The sequence below is a fragment of the Hippocampus guttulatus genome, chromosome 10 (assembly GCF_054856545.1).
Source record: "Hippocampus guttulatus isolate MCC_2025c chromosome 10, RoL_Hgut_1.0, whole genome shotgun sequence".
Classification (NCBI taxonomy): domain Eukaryota; kingdom Metazoa; phylum Chordata; class Actinopteri; order Syngnathiformes; family Syngnathidae; genus Hippocampus; species Hippocampus guttulatus.
In genome coordinates this window covers 15,758,253-15,776,319 of record NC_141270.1, presented here as the reverse complement: position 1 = coordinate 15,776,319, position 18,067 = coordinate 15,758,253, and the positions used below count along the sequence as shown (strand labels likewise).

The 18,067-nt window shown below is 41.7% G+C and overlaps 1 protein-coding gene across 1 annotated transcript in view; it reads left to right on the top strand.

Moving 5' to 3' along the window:
• adgra1b (adhesion G protein-coupled receptor A1b) overlaps nucleotides 1-9,802 on the top strand; it is a 152,917-nt gene extending 143,115 nt beyond the window's left edge. Inside the window, exons 18-19 of the mRNA XM_086121638.1 lie at nucleotides 3,722-3,817; nucleotides 4,182-9,802. Of these exons, the coding sequence (XP_085977764.1) occupies nucleotides 3,722-3,817; nucleotides 4,182-5,601 (1,516 nt within the window). The 3' untranslated portion in view covers nucleotides 5,602-9,802. The remainder of the gene's footprint in view (nucleotides 1-3,721; nucleotides 3,818-4,181) is intronic.
• The last annotated feature ends 8,265 nt before the right edge of the window (nucleotides 9,803-18,067 follow it).

Below are 18,067 nucleotides of genomic sequence, written 5' to 3'. Positions count from 1 at the left end.
TGTGAAAGGCAGAGACAGAGGGAGGAGAAAGGAGGAAGATGGAGTGCTATAAAGGTGAGACCAGTGACAGAGGTCCAAATTGAACAGGATGGAAGAGGAAATAGAATAGTGTGATGGAGGCAAGTGGATGGCAGGGCAAAGGGAAAGCACAAGGACACGGTGGAGATATAGCTGCTGGGGATTAGCGTTGTTGTCGCACACAATTTTTAGCCCTCGCTGTTTAGTTGCTGTGATGTAAGTAAGCATCAATGGCACTCAGATTTTACAATTAAAAGCTTTCCTTATCAGGCAACAGATGACAGATGATTAAACACTTGCTTAATGCCGGACTATCATCATGCGTGGAGAAGTTTGCCTGGAGGTAACAGAGCTAAATGTGATACCATCTTTGCATTCATGGCCTCAATTTCACCCTGAGGAAGTGTAACATTGATTTCACAGGCGGGTTTAATGCTAAAGGGAAATGGTGAATGAAGCAACTACCAAAGTGAATCGAAATTAAGTGTTGTTTTTCTTATCTTGATGAAATGCTTGTGTAATTCCATGTTGGTTTGCTTCGACATAATGTGATGCTTGTTTTTATGAAACATAGCTCAATCTGGAAGTACTTGGGTTTCGGAGTTATGATAGATGGGATGGAGTCCCACTGTGGACAAAAGTGAAAAAAAAGGCCCTAGTTGTTGGCGATTTTAGTCTGCTTGCTGGCTAATGTCAAAGTAATCCAGCGCTCTTTGCGCACCTCTGTCACTGTGAATGTTTCCTTGCATGCCTGCATGTGTCTTGCTCCGGTTCTCTGCACAGTGTGCAACACAAAGTATACATCAGTGTGTGAATTGAGTGTCCCTCTGAGTGACACCAATGAGTAAATAAAAATATAAAAAAAATTAAAATAGCACTGCAAGCAGCTACAAAGGGCCATGGACAAAATGGGGTATTGGGTGTGGGAAATTTTATGTAATATTCCTCATCTCACCCCTCGGGTGGTGTCCGTCCCCCATTGAGCTCGGTCCTCTACCAGAGGCCAGGAAGCTTGAGGGTTCTGCGCAGTATCCTTGCTGTTCCCAGCACTGCACCTTTCGGGACTGGGATGCCCTATGTTGTTCCCGGGATCTGTTGCAACCACTCATCCAGTTTGGGGGTCACTGCCCTGAGTGCTCCGACCACCACAGGCACGACTGTCACCTTTACCTTCCAGGCTCTCTCCAGCTCCTCTCTGAGCAATCGGTATTTCTCCAGTTTCTCGTGTTCACTACATCCACTACAACGACTTTCCTCTGCCCTTTGTCTATGATCACGATATCTGGTTGGTTCGCCATTACCATCTTGTCAATCTGTACTCCGGTTTCCTCCCACATTCCAAAAACATGCATGGCAGGCTGATTGAACACTCCAAATTGTTCCTCGGTGTGAGTGTGAGCGCGGATGGTAGTTTGTCTCTGTGTGCCCTGCGATTGGCTGGCAACCGGTTCAGGGTGTCCCTTGCCTACTGCCCGAAGACAGGCGGGAGATGCTCCAGCACGGCCGCGACCCTTGTGAGGGTAAGCGGATTAGAAAATGGATGGATGGATGACCTGTGTAAAAGGACAAAAATGATGCAAAATTTCAAAGAGAATTAGGGCATGGCCTCCAATTTTTCATTGATCTCAGTGAAAGAATCAACTGGAGATGTTTAGTTAAATATTTGTTGGGGCACCACAGAGCCATTTTTCTTTAGAAATTACACAGTAAAATTCAGGTATTACAGACTACAAAATGCACCAGATAAAAAGCCGCACCAGCTAAATTTAGATACAAAAACAAATTTGAATATACGTTGGCCGCTCTGTCTATTTATGGCCCCTGTGATGGAATCATGGGAAAAAAACCAACAACAAACTTCAGCACACCACTAGTATTTGGTTGCACCGCATTTTAGCTTTTACAACAGCTCATAGTTTCAGAGGCATGGACTTCATGAGTTGTAAACAGTACTCTGCCTCAATCTGGCCCCAACTTTCTCTGAATTATTTTGCCAGAACAGCTTTGTAGGTTTGAGGCTTGTCAGGGACCATTTTCTTCAACTTCCACCAAAGATTTTCAGTTGGATTGAGCTCCGGACTATTGGCACGCCATGGCATTGACCTGATGTGTCTTTCTTCAAGCGATTTTATCAGTTTTTGATTAGACGCATTATCATCTTGAAAAAAGATTTAATCATCCCCAAATGTCCTTTCAAATGATAGGATAAAGAAATGTCTAAAAAAATATACGTGCATTTATTGACAATGTAATGACAGCCGTCTCTCAGCACTTTTACCTGACATGCAGCCTCATGTCAGTCACTATGCAAATTTGTTGTTTTCTTCAGGTAGTCCTCTTCATAAATCTCATTAGAAAGGCACTTGACAAAAATTCCAGCATCATCACCTTGCACAATGCAGATTCATCATTTTTCATTCAGGCATCCACAGTCCACAATTGCTTTTCCTTAGCTCATTGTAACCTAGTTTTTTTGTTGTTGTTTTGTTTTTTTCTGTTTATGTGTTAGTGATGGCTTTCATTTACCTTTTCTCGATGTAAATCCCATTTCCTTTAGGCAGTTTCTTACAAACACGTTGACTTCAGTTTCCTCCCATGTGTTCATTTGTTTTGCTGCGGATTTGCTGTTTTCAAGTCATATTGCTTGATTTTTTTCTTCCTCGACGCTTTGATGTCATCCTTGGTTAACCAGTAGGCTGTTGCCTTTCACACTCTTCCCATGTTGTTTGTATTTGCTCTAGATTGTAGACACAACATTGCCTGATTTACCGTCAAAAGTTTTCAATTGACATCTCTGTGATGGAGCCTTGATTCATGTCCGTCCATTTGGTGCAACAGCTCTCCAAGGTGTGATCGTTCCTGTTTAACTGCCGAGTAACGTGCAGATCTAAACTGATGCAGATGTCAATTTTCGGAATGGAAATTTACAGAGGGATTCCAGAAGTTTTTTCCTCACAGTTGAGTGATTCCATAGGGTTTTTTTTTTCATTCTGCTGGGTCTAAAAATGTCACTGTTCCTGAATATGACTTTAAATATATATTTTTTAAATTAGTGTTTCTTAAAGCCAGTAAGTAGCAATTAGAACTGACTTAGTTATGTTTTAAGTCTGTAATCTACTTTTACAGAATGAACATCCTCTGAAACTGGTTCGGTTTAATTAGGTGTGTTCCAGGCTTTTTAGGCCTCAAATTTTTCTTGGATCTTGGTGAAATGTACAACCTTGCCTGCTTCATTATAAAATTTGTAAGAAGAGCTATTGAGTCATTCAAAAAAATAAAATGAAAAAAAAAGCACAATCTAAGACAATATTGATGATTTTGCCACATCTGATGTGCAAGGCCGACTGTCCCATGAGGCAATTTAGCTAAATTAACGATTTAATGTTAAACTAAAAAGTTTAAACAACATTGACAGCCTCATTTGTTGTGGAGTAAAGTGAAACAGGAGTAAATCAAAGGCTGAAATGGAACTTTGTAAAAATGCGCATGCATGTTTCTTGCAAGACTTACACAATTTGCAGGTACACATTTTCTGTTGTTAATTTTGCCGATTTTTCTCAGTTGTAAATCTAATGCAAATGCACTTAATTGAGGGTAAGTAATGGAAGGAATGAAACTTCCAGAGGAAGTGTGAAATGTTTTAATTGAAATCATAAAATTGTTTTGACAAACCAAGGACTTTTTTTTTCCTCATCTCTTACAGATTTTATTTAGTGAGTGGTGGAGTGCCCCTCATCATCTGTGGGGTCACCGCAGCTGTCAGTCTTGACAACTATGGAAGCGGGGAGCAAGCACCATAGTAAGTTCACACGTTGAACTTAACGTGTTGAAAGAAAACTGTGGCTAGGAATAGTTTATAAGTGAAAATAATCTATACATCGTTTTAATTCAAATTCTCAACTAAGTGCACACATATTGCTTCTTGCTATGATTGTATTGATCAGGGCGGGCAGATAATTTCTTTGCCAAGGACTTTATGATCCATGATTATTTTTGTAAATGTCATTAATTGTTATGTTACATGTTAATGTAATGGAATGCATGTTAATGTAATGGAAATGTCTCCTGTATTTAAGATGAAGGAAATCGTATTCAGACCACAAGCTATAATATTTTTGCTATTAGCTCGCATTATTATCTGATTATTTTCTCGTTTGCTGCAGCTGCTGGATGGCCTGGGAGCCAAGTCTGGGAGCTTTCTTCGGCCCAGTGGCCCTCATCGTCCTGGTGACATGCATCTACTTCCTCTGTACCTTCATCCAACTGCGGCGCCACCCTGAAAAAAAGTATGAGCTTAAGCAGCTAACAGAAGAGCAACAAAGGTTGGCCTCCGTCGACGTGCCGACTCATTGCCAGCAGGCAGCCGAGCCTGGCGCCCCGACGGGCCAGCCTTCCGGTAGCCACTGCCCTGCCGGTTGCCCGGGTGTCCCAATTAATCCCGCCCTGCTGGCAAATGAGCACTCCTTCAAGGCCCAATTACGCACAGCGGCCTTCACGCTTTTCCTGTTCCTGGCCACGTGGACTTTTGGCGCACTGGCCGTATCACAGGGTCATTTCCTGGACATGATCTTCAGTTGCCTGTACGGTGCCTTCTCTGTCACGCTTGGCCTCTTCATCCTCATTCATCACTGTGCCAAACGGGATGATGTTTGGCATTGCTGGTGTTCTTGTTGTCCTGGAAGGCGAGCCAACAGCTCCTCCGGTGCTCATGGGGCGGGCCAAGCGCCACCAAAAGTCAACGTAAATGGAGATACCCCTTCGCACGGCCATGGTCACAGTCACTGCCACCATGAGTCGCCATGTAAGGCTGTTATTACCTGTAGTCGTGCCAGTGTCAGTCACTGTAAACATGCTGCCCTTCCATCATCACAAAATCATGTAACCTGTCTAACACCTGTGACTCCATGTTGCGCTGCCTTGCATAGCCAGCAACTCATGGAGGAGGAACCTACTGCTACACACGTGCTGCTTCATGCTAATCCAGAGGGCTATCGGCCAGGCATCCAGTTGCACCCCTGTTTGAAAAGCAGCAGCAGGACTAAAGGCCGCCATTTTAGCCGCAGGTCTGCAACCAGTGTTTGTGTTCCGGGGAGTGAGAGAGAATACGCCTATCATATCCCCTCCAATGTCGATGGCGGCAGCGTGCACAGCTCACACACTGACAGCCCTCACAGCACCCATGAGCGTCACATCCACACTTGTCCACATCAGGTCCACGAGGTCCTCCACGAGGGGCATCATACGTGCCACACGGCAGCAGCGGGCGCGCATGAGACCCTCGCGTGTCATAATCCCTGCCATCGGCACGTGTGCTGCACCAAGGCGGACATTTTCCCTTCCCTGTGCCCGTCAGAGGCAGCTGATGCAGGAGTGTTCCTATGCGGGTGCAGCAAAGTGGCAGAGGAGGAGCCAATCACGCATCACCATTTGGAAATGCACGGCCCACGCAGACAATCTTATCCCCAGAATCCACCCAATCAAAATGGGATTCTAAAAGGCGGCTTGCACGAGGGACTCCTTTATAGCTCAGACAGTACGGGAAATATACGCACTGGACCCTGGAAAAATGAAACTACTGTGTAGTCCGGGATGGATCGAGGCGGCAGCGCCATTTCATGCCACCAAAAACAACCACAAAAAAACAAAAATACTTGTCCCCCAGAACATTAAAAACTTGTAAACATCTCAATCATTGTGGGATAATGTCGTCATATTTGTATGTGTGCTCCTTTACTGGACAGAAATCTGCCATATAAAGTTCTCCCCGAAGAACACCCATTCACAAAACAATTTATTCCATCAAGAACAATATATGAACATGTCAGAAGATACACGTGAACACGGGATGTCACCACTCTTTCGCATCACTCCAGATATCTGTACACATAAAAGAAATTTAATTGCTGAATGTATGGATATTAGTGTTAGTGCTCAAAGGCAACAAGCTCCGAGATTTTTTTTTTTACCCTTTGAGCCTGAAACCATCAACTGATAAAATGAACCGAAACCAAACTTTAAAAAACTCATAGCATCCATGTTTTAGACGATTAAACCAGCAATTTTCACTTTTCATGGTTTTTTTTGCCATTCGGTCAAACAGCTGTGAATATGTACAAGATGTTTTCTAAATCACATACAAAGATCACGTTGCTTGGCATTTAAGTACTATTCATCCAAGACATGAAAAAAAGTGAACTCAAACATGCTTTTTCAGCGTGGTATTCAGTATGTCTTCTGAAAGGTGATGTCACACTTACTTTTTATTTTCTTCCAGAGTGTTCAACAATATCACTGTTACTTCAGTACAGAGTTTGTCTGAATTAAGATTAATCGGTAGATATTTTATTCATCATTAAAAGAAATACAGTGGTGCCTTGGAATTGTGATTGTCACGATCGAATGTTTTTAGAATTGATTATTCTGTCACTGAATCAAAATCCAATTTTATTTTGTCTTAAAGTGTATTGCGAGACCGTTTTACCCCATTTAATTTATTATCAGTTGTAAGATAAGATAAGAAAACCTTTATTAGTCTCGCAATGGAGAAATTCCCGATTCACAGCAGCAAAGTTATTGTTGTATATTTGGTATTGTTTAGTGTTGAGTGGTTCAGTTACTGATTCGGTCATTGTCTTCCAAAAGAAAAGCAGATGTTTGCAAATGTTTTGTTTTGATTAAACACAGAAGTCAGTCAGTCTGCTTTTATGAAGGACTTGAGAAATCTGAGAATAATTACTGTTGAAAAACTGAAATCTGAGGATTTGGACAATTTTATTTTAAATGAATACTTAATTATTAAAATAGTTGTTGATTAATTTGATCATGGATTAGTTGTCGATCAACCGATTCACTTGGACACCTCAGCCTGAGATTTCAATTTGCCCTGTGACCTCGCTTGTAATTTCAGACTCATATCTCAAATCACAGTTTCACAACATGCGAACAGACTCAGCTCTTCAGCATATCAATCATTATTAGTCGTTCTTCCCTGAGGATAAAGAATATGACTGAATATTGTCGGATGTGCCACCATTTGTTTTCAAATATCTGTCGCCATTAGGGATAGAACACTGCAACATACTGTAGATGCTGTTTGTTAGCATCCATGGCGTTGTCTAGTCAGCTTTAAGGCAAAGTGACGTGGTTGTTCGTTTTATTTTAATTCTTTTTTTATGTTCACTTGGACAGTAAACTTCAACTGGGAGAGCGGTATTATACAGCTTGAAGCATGTTTCCTGAAAAATTGTTATTCACCAAAGAGCTGCTTGTAGTGAAGTCAGTTGAGTTCACTGCCACCGTACAATGCTTATAGCTCAAGTTTTTGCTCACAAGTCAAAGCAAATAATGAGTGAACGACGGCCCGTATCTTGAAACACCGGTAAGTCTGGTCACTCATATTTCAAGGCACCACTGTATGCTGTTCCATTCGTCTCCACAATGAAAACACAACAACACAAGACATAGCAGAATAAGGATTATATTTAAGATATAAAAATATATATATGTTGCATTTTAAATACGAAACAGTATGTGGGTATCACAAATGTCAAACATAAAACCTACGCGTCTTTTTCTTTTTTCCACACAGAAATAAATCTAAGTCAAAATTCCAGTGCAGTCTGAAGGTCCGGAAAAAGGTATATGATAATCAGTGCACAAGATTTTGAGGTAACGTGATATGAGAGTTTCTGTTTCTCTCCCAGTGTGAAATTTAAAAGCTGCATGACATCGGGGATCGGAAGATTTCCTCAGGCAGTCAATGGAGCAGGGTAGTGGCAGCCGCCTGTCACTAAGGCTGCCTGGAGACAATGCTGTACAGTGGATGCTGTAGATCAGGGGCGCCCAACCTTTTTGGACCGAACATCTTCTTTTCGATCAACCAACCTCCCACGATCGACCCGTTACCATGTACACGTGGATACGCACGCACTTACATACACTTGCCATGATGAGCAACAGCCATAATGGCCCCTAAGATGAACAAAACTGAAAAATAAAGTAGACACAAGAGTTTGGGAGTTTGTGACAAGGAAAGTCACTATCGACTTGGGACCAGTCCATCACGATCCACGTATTGGGCACCCCTGCTGTAGATCGTCCATGGCGGATAGAAGCGAGTTCAGCACTCTGCTTACTTCTACAAATATGATGCTGCCCAACTCTGTGCTCAAGACAGAGCCTACTTGAAAGTAATATGAATATAACATCCAACGTTGTGGTTTAAGTCTTATCACAACACACGAGCTTTTATTCATTTTTTTCTCATTGTCATCATTCTGAAACCCCAAATCAAGCATGAATCTGCTTTTATGCAACCATCAATTGTTTCCCTCACATTGTCCACCCATTAGTGTTTTATTCGCCTTTGACCCAAAAAGACTGCTGCAGTTAATCCCATATCACTTTCGTCAAATCCTCAATTCCATCCACTCAATTGTTACAGATTGGTCAAAAAAAATCCAGTTTGGAACTTCAGATGTTTATGGTTTAGTATTTGTCGTGAAGGATTAGAACGCTTGAAGAGAAGGCGAGAGAGGCCATGGACCAACTGAAACCGCATGTTTGTGTTCATGTTTGAATGGTGTTTTATTTTGGTGGCTGGAAAACACCAGTCACACATTTCATCAGAAAATTAAAAAAATAAATAAAGAAATAAACGTGCATATAATCTGCATTGAGACCGCAAACCCTGTTCTCGTAAAACCACCTCGGCATGCGCATCGTCTTTCTTCATTATGTGCACTCTTGTCTGTGTGAATAAAAATGGTTCCTACTTTATTATTTTCCATCAGATTTCAAATATTTATAAACACAATAACTCTATGAATAAATTAATGGGGAAATATTGACCTCTCGATTTTAATACTCAGTATCTGAGTTTAGCAATGTCTTTGGTTTTATAATGCCTTTTAATGCATTGTCATTTTTGTTCCCATTAACATAAGTATGCAGATTCTCCACGTGTTGTTGGACTTTTCCTAAATGCACTAACCATTGCTAATGTTAGCCCATCTGAATCACATTGCTTGCTGTTCTAGTGTGATAATTCTGGAAATGGTTGCTCAGACTGGAATAGATGCGATTAAAAATATATATATACTTCTGTAGAAATGAGAGGAAAGAAGCATTCACTTGATGCTCAGTGCCATTTTTTTTTCTCCAGTGAAACTGCAGTTGTATTCATAGACGATGCATGAATCTCCCTCCCCATAGAGTTTATTCCACGGTCTTGGACAAAATTATTCATCATAGGCTGAATTAGAGTGCTAAAATATCGGCCTATATTCTTGTAGTCACTTAGATGATGGCAGCCTGTCACTGCCTTTTAAGTTGTCAGGGAGATTAATTTGTAACAGTATCACACATACAAAGAGCATCTTGGAGGGCGGGCACAGCCCCTTATGGCGTGCAGACAGTAATGGGTGTGCATATACTGTATGTACACACATACATAAATAAAAACATATTAAAGAACGACATTGAAAAACGACTTGAGCAAAACACACTCTTCGAAGAGAACGGTGGTCTCTGTTCATGGCTGTACAATTGTATTTGCTAAGTGTCTTGTTTCAGTGTGTTTGGTGTCATAGTGCCACTGTAGAATACCTTCTCTATTGTCAGCCGTAGCAGATGTGCTGTCCCAAATGAGCATGACTGCTTACTTTCGGGTCACCTAGCAGCTGCTTGAAAACTGACCAGTGGTACTGTGACAAAACCCAAAGCCAGTTTTCAATTTTTTCTACATTGACACAGATTCCAATAAATGTATTTTTTCACCATGTAACTGGCGAGAGTATATTTGCCCTGTGGGTTTTTTAAAATTTTTGAGTCACCTACATTTGCATGTAACAGCGGTTTATTTTGTCCTCGCAGTTCTTGCCACACTCTGTTCTGTGATGGAGATTTCTACATGTCACAGGCTTCCATTCAATGTTTTGTGTTCTGGTGTGTCTGAGTGTGTGTTTGTGTGTAATTGTACAAACCTTCGGTCCAGGCATGTACTGTACATGCATCATTCAAACATTCCTAAAGCTGTGCAAACTGTGTTCTGGGCATCTCAAATTACATGCAACAAACACAGCACAATAGAAACATTCTAAAGAAATTTCTGTCCCTTCAGAATTGATAAAGAGTTTAGATTCCCTCCAAGTGTGCAGCAGCGCAAGCGTCATGTGAAAGATCATCAGTGAAATTATCCAATTTCACATAATTGGTCCCCAAAAATGTATGTTCATTTTATGTATGTTCATATTATTTTCTAATGTAAAATATGTGCCTTGGCTCAATAAAGATATGGGGAAAAAAGTAGCGGTCAGGAAGGCTGCCATAAGGCCCCAAACAACAGGAAAGGATATATAGGTTTCATTTGGTAAAGAGTACCGCAGTCATATTTTTCATGTGATGAAAAATATAAATGGGCTCTTGTGGGAGTATGTTTTGATTTCATTTGATCAAAGGCGAAGTTTTTGTCAATAAATGCCGAAAGTAACACCAGACGAACACGATATCCATGATGAAATGTGTTTGAAGCATCATGCTATCGTGGCGGTCAATATAGAGGGGATTGGGAGCAATTCCAAATAAAAATGCTTTTCAGGAATCTGTTTATAAGTTAAAGAAATCTGAAAACCAAATGACCAAGAACACAGTCAATGAAAGAAGTCAAAATAAAGGTATAAATTGCAGTTCTCTAATGGCCATGACTATGCACAGCACCACACAGAGGGAAGGGGTCAACCTAGTCAGAAATCTGTCTCGCCCCGCCCCTTCAGCGCAGACAAAGCAAGTTGTTTAGTTATTTACCGGTAAGTTTAAAAAGATAGATTTTTTTTTTGGATTCAGAAGTAGCCATTCTGTTCCAGTGCAATTCCTGTTTCCGTGTTTGTGCTGCAGCTGCACCCGCTGTGTGTTTGTGAGTGCAGGGAGGGGCAGGTTGAGTCTTTCAGTTACTTACCTATTAGGAGCACATTTCGAAATAAGCTCTGAGTGCGCATTGGTTCACTGTGAACCAATAGAAACTTAAAATGTTGCTCATATTTGTCGTTTGTCTATTCAGATTGCACCAAAAAATGACACTAGGCTTTCCAACCGGGGACACGGTGCACCAGTGTTGGCTGTGTTCGGAAATTAATGGGAGCGTACTCTACCTCTCTGAACACCCGCACTCATAATATTGCACGGATACTGCAATCCACTTCAAGCCCCACCTTAGCCCCAGAAGAGAAAAAAATCCGCTCACCGTTCCTGGCCGAGAAAAGGTTCAGAATAAATGGAAATCTATGGGAAGAACCACTACACAAGAGGTTCCCTTGCAATCGGACAGATTTAGAAGTCTTCCGCAAGGAATAGTGGGCCAAAAAAAAAAAAAGAACTCAAAATGCTTCAGTGCAGCATGTTTATTATTTTTTTAATTGAGAATTTGTTTTCTTTCTTTCTTATTGAAATGTACTTTACTTGTTCCTGGCTAGCTATGTGTACTTTTTATGTGAAGACTGACCTAATATAACAGGTACAAAAATCACATGCCGCTGTGAGTAATTAACATTTGTCATGACTTCGCATCTTTCCAGTTGTCTTTTATTCTAAATGTGTAGCTCTCAGGCAGTAAGCACTGAGACGTATCGGTTAGCATGTCTCTGTCAACAGTTCCCAGGTTTGAATTTTGCCTCAGGCCGTCCTGTGCAAAGTTTGCATGTTGTCTTTGTACTTGCATAGTCCTCCCCCAGACACACACACATTTCAAAAACATGCATGTTAGGTTAATTAGAGGTCTCTAAATTGCCCATGGGTGTGAATTAGTGTGTGAATGGTTGATGGTTTGTATCTTCCTTACAATTGGTTGGTAAACGTTACAGGGTGTACCTCGCCTCTGGCCTCCACCCTATTGAGAACAAATAACATAGAAGCTGATGCATGAATAGATGTATAGCCCTGGTTTGCCTGAAGGCGGTTCAGTGTCTGACAAATCTGAGAATTTGTCAGACACTGCACTATTTCTCTGTATTCAAGTTTACGGTAAAGAAAAGAAAATCTAGCTGGAAAAAGCTGTTTATGGTTGCAAAGATGTGTCTTTGTCATACTGTTACTTATAGTTTAATTTCTCCCAATATGAAACAGGCTTGTAAATATGAGCCTGAGCTGGGAGAGGCCAAAGTAGGAAAGTGCCTGTGTTGTTAGGCGAAGACAATGTATTACGCCTGTGGGCATGCATGAGTAATCAGATGAGGAATAACAAGCAGGACTTCGCACACATTTGCTCTCTACTTTCACTGAGGCATTCACACCACAATGTAGGCACTGCAGATGTCCACATATGATGGAGCAGTCTCTTTGTGGGGAGTGCTTTTTTGTCCTTAATTGTCAGAGAGGAGAAAGACCGCTTCAAGTGTTAGCAATTGCCCACAAATGCATTTTTCCTGTTAATGATGAATGATGTCTGTTTTTTATATTATTGTCGGCCATGCTATCCCAGTTCTATTGTGATTGGCTGCCTTGATCCCGCTTTTCCCTCCACACGTTTTTCTCCCATCCCGCCGATAACAAATGCTCCTCCCCGTTATGACTTGTGCTAGGAGGCTGTGATCGTCATGCTAATGCTGTCCTTGACTGAAATAACATCGTCTTGACTCAAGTGCGGGCTGAGAGAGAGGCGAGAAAGGGTTGTAGGTATTGAAAGGGGTGGTTAAGTCTTAGGAGGTGGGGAAATACACGCACGCGCGCACACGCGCACACACACACACACACACACACACACAAACACAGGGGAAGGTGCCGAGATCAAAGAGGAAAAGAAGACGGGAAGAGATGGGCAAGCCTTTTTAAATAATAGACTTGCTTAATATAGGCTCTGGCCTTCCTGTGTGGAGTTTGCATGTTCACATTTCAAAAACATGCATGGTAGGATAATGGAACACTCTAAATTGTCCCAATTTGTGAGTGTGAGTGCAAATGGTTGTTCGTCTTTGTTTGTCCTCCAATTGGCTGGCAACTATTTAAATAAAAAAAAATTCTCACCTGGACACCACCCCTGGTGTCCGTCCCCCATTCGGCTCGGGTCCTCTACCAGAGGCCAGGAAGCTTGAGGGTTCTGCGCAGTATCCTTGCTGTTCCCAGCACTGCACATTTCTGGACTGAGATGTCCGATGTTGTTCCCGGGATCTGTTGCAACCATTCATCTAGTTTGGGGGTCACTGCCCCGAGTGCTCCGACCACCACAGGCATGACTGTCACCTTTACGTTCCAGGCTCTCTCCAGCTCCTCTCTGAGCCCTTGGTGTTTCTCTAGTTTCTCGCGTTCCTTCTTTCTGGTGTTTCCATCACTTGGGACCGCTACATCCACTACAACGGCTTTCCTCTGCCCTTTATCTATGATTACGATATCCGGTTGGTTCGCCATGACCATCTTGTCAGTCTGTATCTGGAAGTCCCACAGGATCTTCGCTCGGTCATTTTCCACCACCTTCGGAGGTGTTTCCCATTTTGACCTTGGGGTTTCCAGTCCATACTCCGCACAGATGTTTCAGTAGACTATGCCAGCCTATGGCGTTCCATGTAGGCTTTCCCTGCCAGCATCTTACACCCTGCAGCTATGTGTTCGGATGGTCTCAGGTGCTCTTTGCACAACCTACACCTTGGGTCTTGTCTGGTATATCTGGGCCTCAATGGCTCTGGTGCTCAGGGTCTGCTCCTGAGCAGCCAGGATGAGTGCCTCTGTGCTGTCCTTCAGGCCAGGCCTCTCTAGCCACTGATAGGACTTCTTGAGATCAGCCACTTCAGTTATGGTAATTAAAGTACTTCACATCAATCAACCCCCTTCCACACATGCACCCCCACTTGCCTACAAGAAGCAAACACAGATATGTAAACATGCAGGGACCTGAGGTTGGGTATGGAGCATGCAGGTGAGAAAAGATCAACTCACTCAGCTGTCTGCACGACCCTATCTCAGGCCACTGTCACTGAGTCTGCAGTACAGCGGCGCAGCGGGCGCTGACACACCCAGCAACCAGGGACTCATGGCAAGACCATGGCCATAGGCGACCACAGCTCCAGGTGCAGACGACTCCCTTCCAAGAAAACACTGAGAACCATTAATTATCACTAGAATATATTAAACAATTAAAAAATAGTAAACCTATGAACATAAGAGAGCTAAAACACTGTAGACTAATGGTGAAATGATTTCAAAACAGAAATAACAGACTTAAAATGAAAAGGATGCTGGATGCTGACCAATCAACAACTCAACTCAACTTCATTTAGAGAGTACTTTAAAAACAACCATAGATGCATATAAAGTGCTGTGCACAAAATAAAACCGACATATTAAAACAACAAGTTCAAGCAATCAAATTAATAACATAAAAACTGTAAACAAAATAAAACACTAAAACAATGCCATCTCATGCTGAGTCAAAAGCTATTTTTATTTTTGCATTTCTCACGTGTAGATCCAACTGATAAATAAATATATATATGGATATATATCCATCCATCGATCCATTTTCCGATCCGCTTTATCCTCACAAGGGTCACGGGGGGAGCTGGAGCCCATCCCAGCCGTCTCCGGGCAGTAGGCGGAGGACACCCAATCGCAGGACACACACAGACGAACAACCATCCACGCTCACACTCACACCTAGGGACAATTTAGAGTGTTCAAAGCCTGCCATGCATGTTATTGGAATGTGGGAGGAAACCAGAGTACCCGGAGAAAACCCACACGGGCCCGGGGAGAACATGCAAACTGCACACAGGGAGGCCGGAGCTGGAATTGAACCCGGTACCTCTGCACTGTGAGGTCGATGCGCTAACCACTGGACCACCGGGCTGCATATATATACTGTATTACATATATACTGTATTAGATTGTATGTATACAGTATATATTTTTTTCTTTTTTACAATTTTACAATTCACCGCTGAAGTTACTCAAGGTACTTTACATAATGGAGCATCTCTGCAACCTTGCTTCTCACATGAGACTACACAAGCTGGAAAGATTCCCACTGAGCAAGAAACCTCCAACAGACATGATGCTCATCAGTCCAGGACGATTGTCTGTCTCGACAGAGACAAATACAATAGAGGTATTGCAGTAGGGAGAAGGAATAATATCGGTGACAGTGTCAACAGTACAGTTACTGGCTGCAGAAGGGGAAAAGGGAAAAAAGTAGCTTCCGTTGTGCTCCGAGGGGATTTGTGAAGATTTGCCCTCACTCAGTTTACATAATCAAAACTACTATTATATATCACTTTTTTTTCACAAGTCACCACCGCTCAACTATCCCTATATGTAATGCCAAGTAAAGAACTCACACAGGCGTTGGTGTGAAGGAGCTTTTTTCATCGCCAGATGAAAATATTTGCTATAACTTGTCACAGCCGTGTGCTGTCAAATTTCCTCATGCATTCAGTCCTTTGGGAGTGTTGTGATGCATACCAAATACTACGTGAATATTACTGCACTGTTTAATTTACATGAACACTATGCGCTGGATTCGGAGACAGGCAATAACTGCCAATCTGTAATGTTAGTGTTTGACTGTGATCCACCATATCATCCTTCCCTCCCCCACGGCCTGTCTTTGTTATTTATAGCTTTCCCCATTGGTGACGCAACCTTGTACAACTGCAAAGAAGCACAGAATCATGTGATGGTTTTTATTGAAACAAGCCAGTTGGAGCAGCCTCTTAGCCCTGGCTCAGAGGCTGCCACAACAGTCGCTTAACACAACAGCCAAGCACCCCACCTCCTCCTTCAGTAGAAAAAAGCAGAACAGCCGCGAATGATATGGTACAGTATGTCATTGTTAATAAAGAGTGTTGTCAATTTATGTCAGTAAAAAAAATAAAAAGAAAAAAGAAAAGAAAATCGTCCGTAATAAAGTAGTACTACAGGAATCAAAATTCACAAAGTTACATTACACTCTGAGCAAAAGCTGACCGTCAGTGTGTATGCAATAATATTCAGCGTTTTCTCTATACACTACCGCCGTCCTGTGGTGAAATTGGTAATAGAATGTAAAAGACTAAAACGGATTGCTCCGTCATGAAAAGCCATCCATTCGAACAGACATGACAGACACCACCTTGTGTGCTCATTACATTTTCAAAAGGAAACACAATTGACCAACTACTGACTACAGTAGTGGTCACCTGCTTTGATTCCTATCATACTGCTGCCTACAAGGTTACAATACGCAAAGCCGTTGTTCCCCTCTTTGATGGCAAAGTAGGAGAATAACAATCAACACAATGACACACATTTATTGTCAAAGAGCTTTTTTCATTGATGTTTTCCTTCTGGAATTAGTAATAAGTGTGAGTGGTTTTTTTTCTTTGATGTACAGTATGATTTATAAAGTTAAGGCCAATATTATTCATACTCTGATACCAAGGTAAGTTTGCGTGGTTATTTGTTATTGTTTATTTTGTTGAATGACTGCAACCTAGGTACAATATATATATATATATATTCCCTCACAAATGTTGTGTGTGTTTGTGTGTAATACTTTGTATGTCAGAAGATATGTGTGCATAAGTAGGCCTACATCATATCCACGAAACAGCATGTCAAATATGTCTGCAGAATGGCATACATAGAAAGTGTGTAAAAGGGAAGTGTCCGGCAGTCTAAGAAGTAAAATCAGTTCTAGATAGTGTTTTATTTTCTGTGCATCTGTGTATGTTCTGCAGCTGTGTAAGTGATTCAGCAATTCCACATTAATCAATTTAAAGATAAAAAGCTGTCTGATTAAATTCCAGAAAGCCAATAGCATCAGATACGCCGCTTGTTTCTCAAGTCATAAGTCAGTAGAGAGATATACAGGAAATTGATCATATTAATGACCGGGCTGCTGTAGAAACATTATTTTCCTATTATCGCAACATGCCACGATGAACAGTCAACAAATCAAAGGTTCCCCCTCCCTCGCTCGAGCATCTGACTCAATACTGTACAGCCAGCATCTCTCAGCTGATACATACCCAGACAACAAATTGCATCACACAATTGTTAATTAATATGGGTGAGTGGCCATCCAAATAGTAATCACCAAAAAACAAACAACCATTTTTTTATAATATTGAACAAAAATATAAATGTAACGCTTTATTTCTCCATTTTTTCATCTGCCTTTCTCATTTCTCGCCAATACTGTTCACAAATCTAATCTGAATAAGTGAGCACTTCTCCTTTTCCAAAATAATCTATCAATACTACAGGTGTGGCATAGCAAGATGCTGTTTATACATCATAATGATTATACATGTGTGGCTTACACGACCTCAATGAAAATGTGCAATTTAACAATTTTGGGGAAAACCAGAGATCAGAAAAACAGCCAGTATCGGATTTTCTATTTTCCACTGTGCAAAAACTGATTGGATGCTCAGAAGCTGCTTTGGGGAAAGAAAAGTAGAAAACCAACTCAAACTATAGGGGAATACATCCACTATAAAACAAATTTGCAGTTCTGTAATGGAAATAACCATGATACAAATGATAAGTCTGCAGGTATTATCCAGGAAAACAATGTAACACATATTACAAGCAACATGATCATGTCAGTGAATAACAACCTTCGACAGATTAGCGCACAGAAATAGCAAATGGTGTGACACAAGACAATGAGTGTACATGAGATCTCTCTGGGAGGTAGTGTATACTGTACAAGCTGGAGATTTATTTTTGTTTCAACTGGCGGGAATGGGATTTTATATCTACAGTTAACCACAGCTAGGCCAGATCTGAAGGCTAGAAGGGGAGGACATGGAAGTTATTTCATGTGGTGGCTGTGGCCGACTAATTTGGAGGACGCAGCCTACGAATTTGGACACAGCAATTGCCTCTCTATTTCCAGAAGCAAATGGTGCTAATTTGGCCACTTCATGGGAGTGCTAATGTGTAATTGGTGCGCATATCAACATGCATTGCACATATCCACATCCATTGTGGGTGAATTCTCCTCACACAAAACGTGCCCCCCATGGAAGATGAGGCCTTACGCACAGTCCATGTCCTGTGTTTAGGGTGACCGTGACTAGTA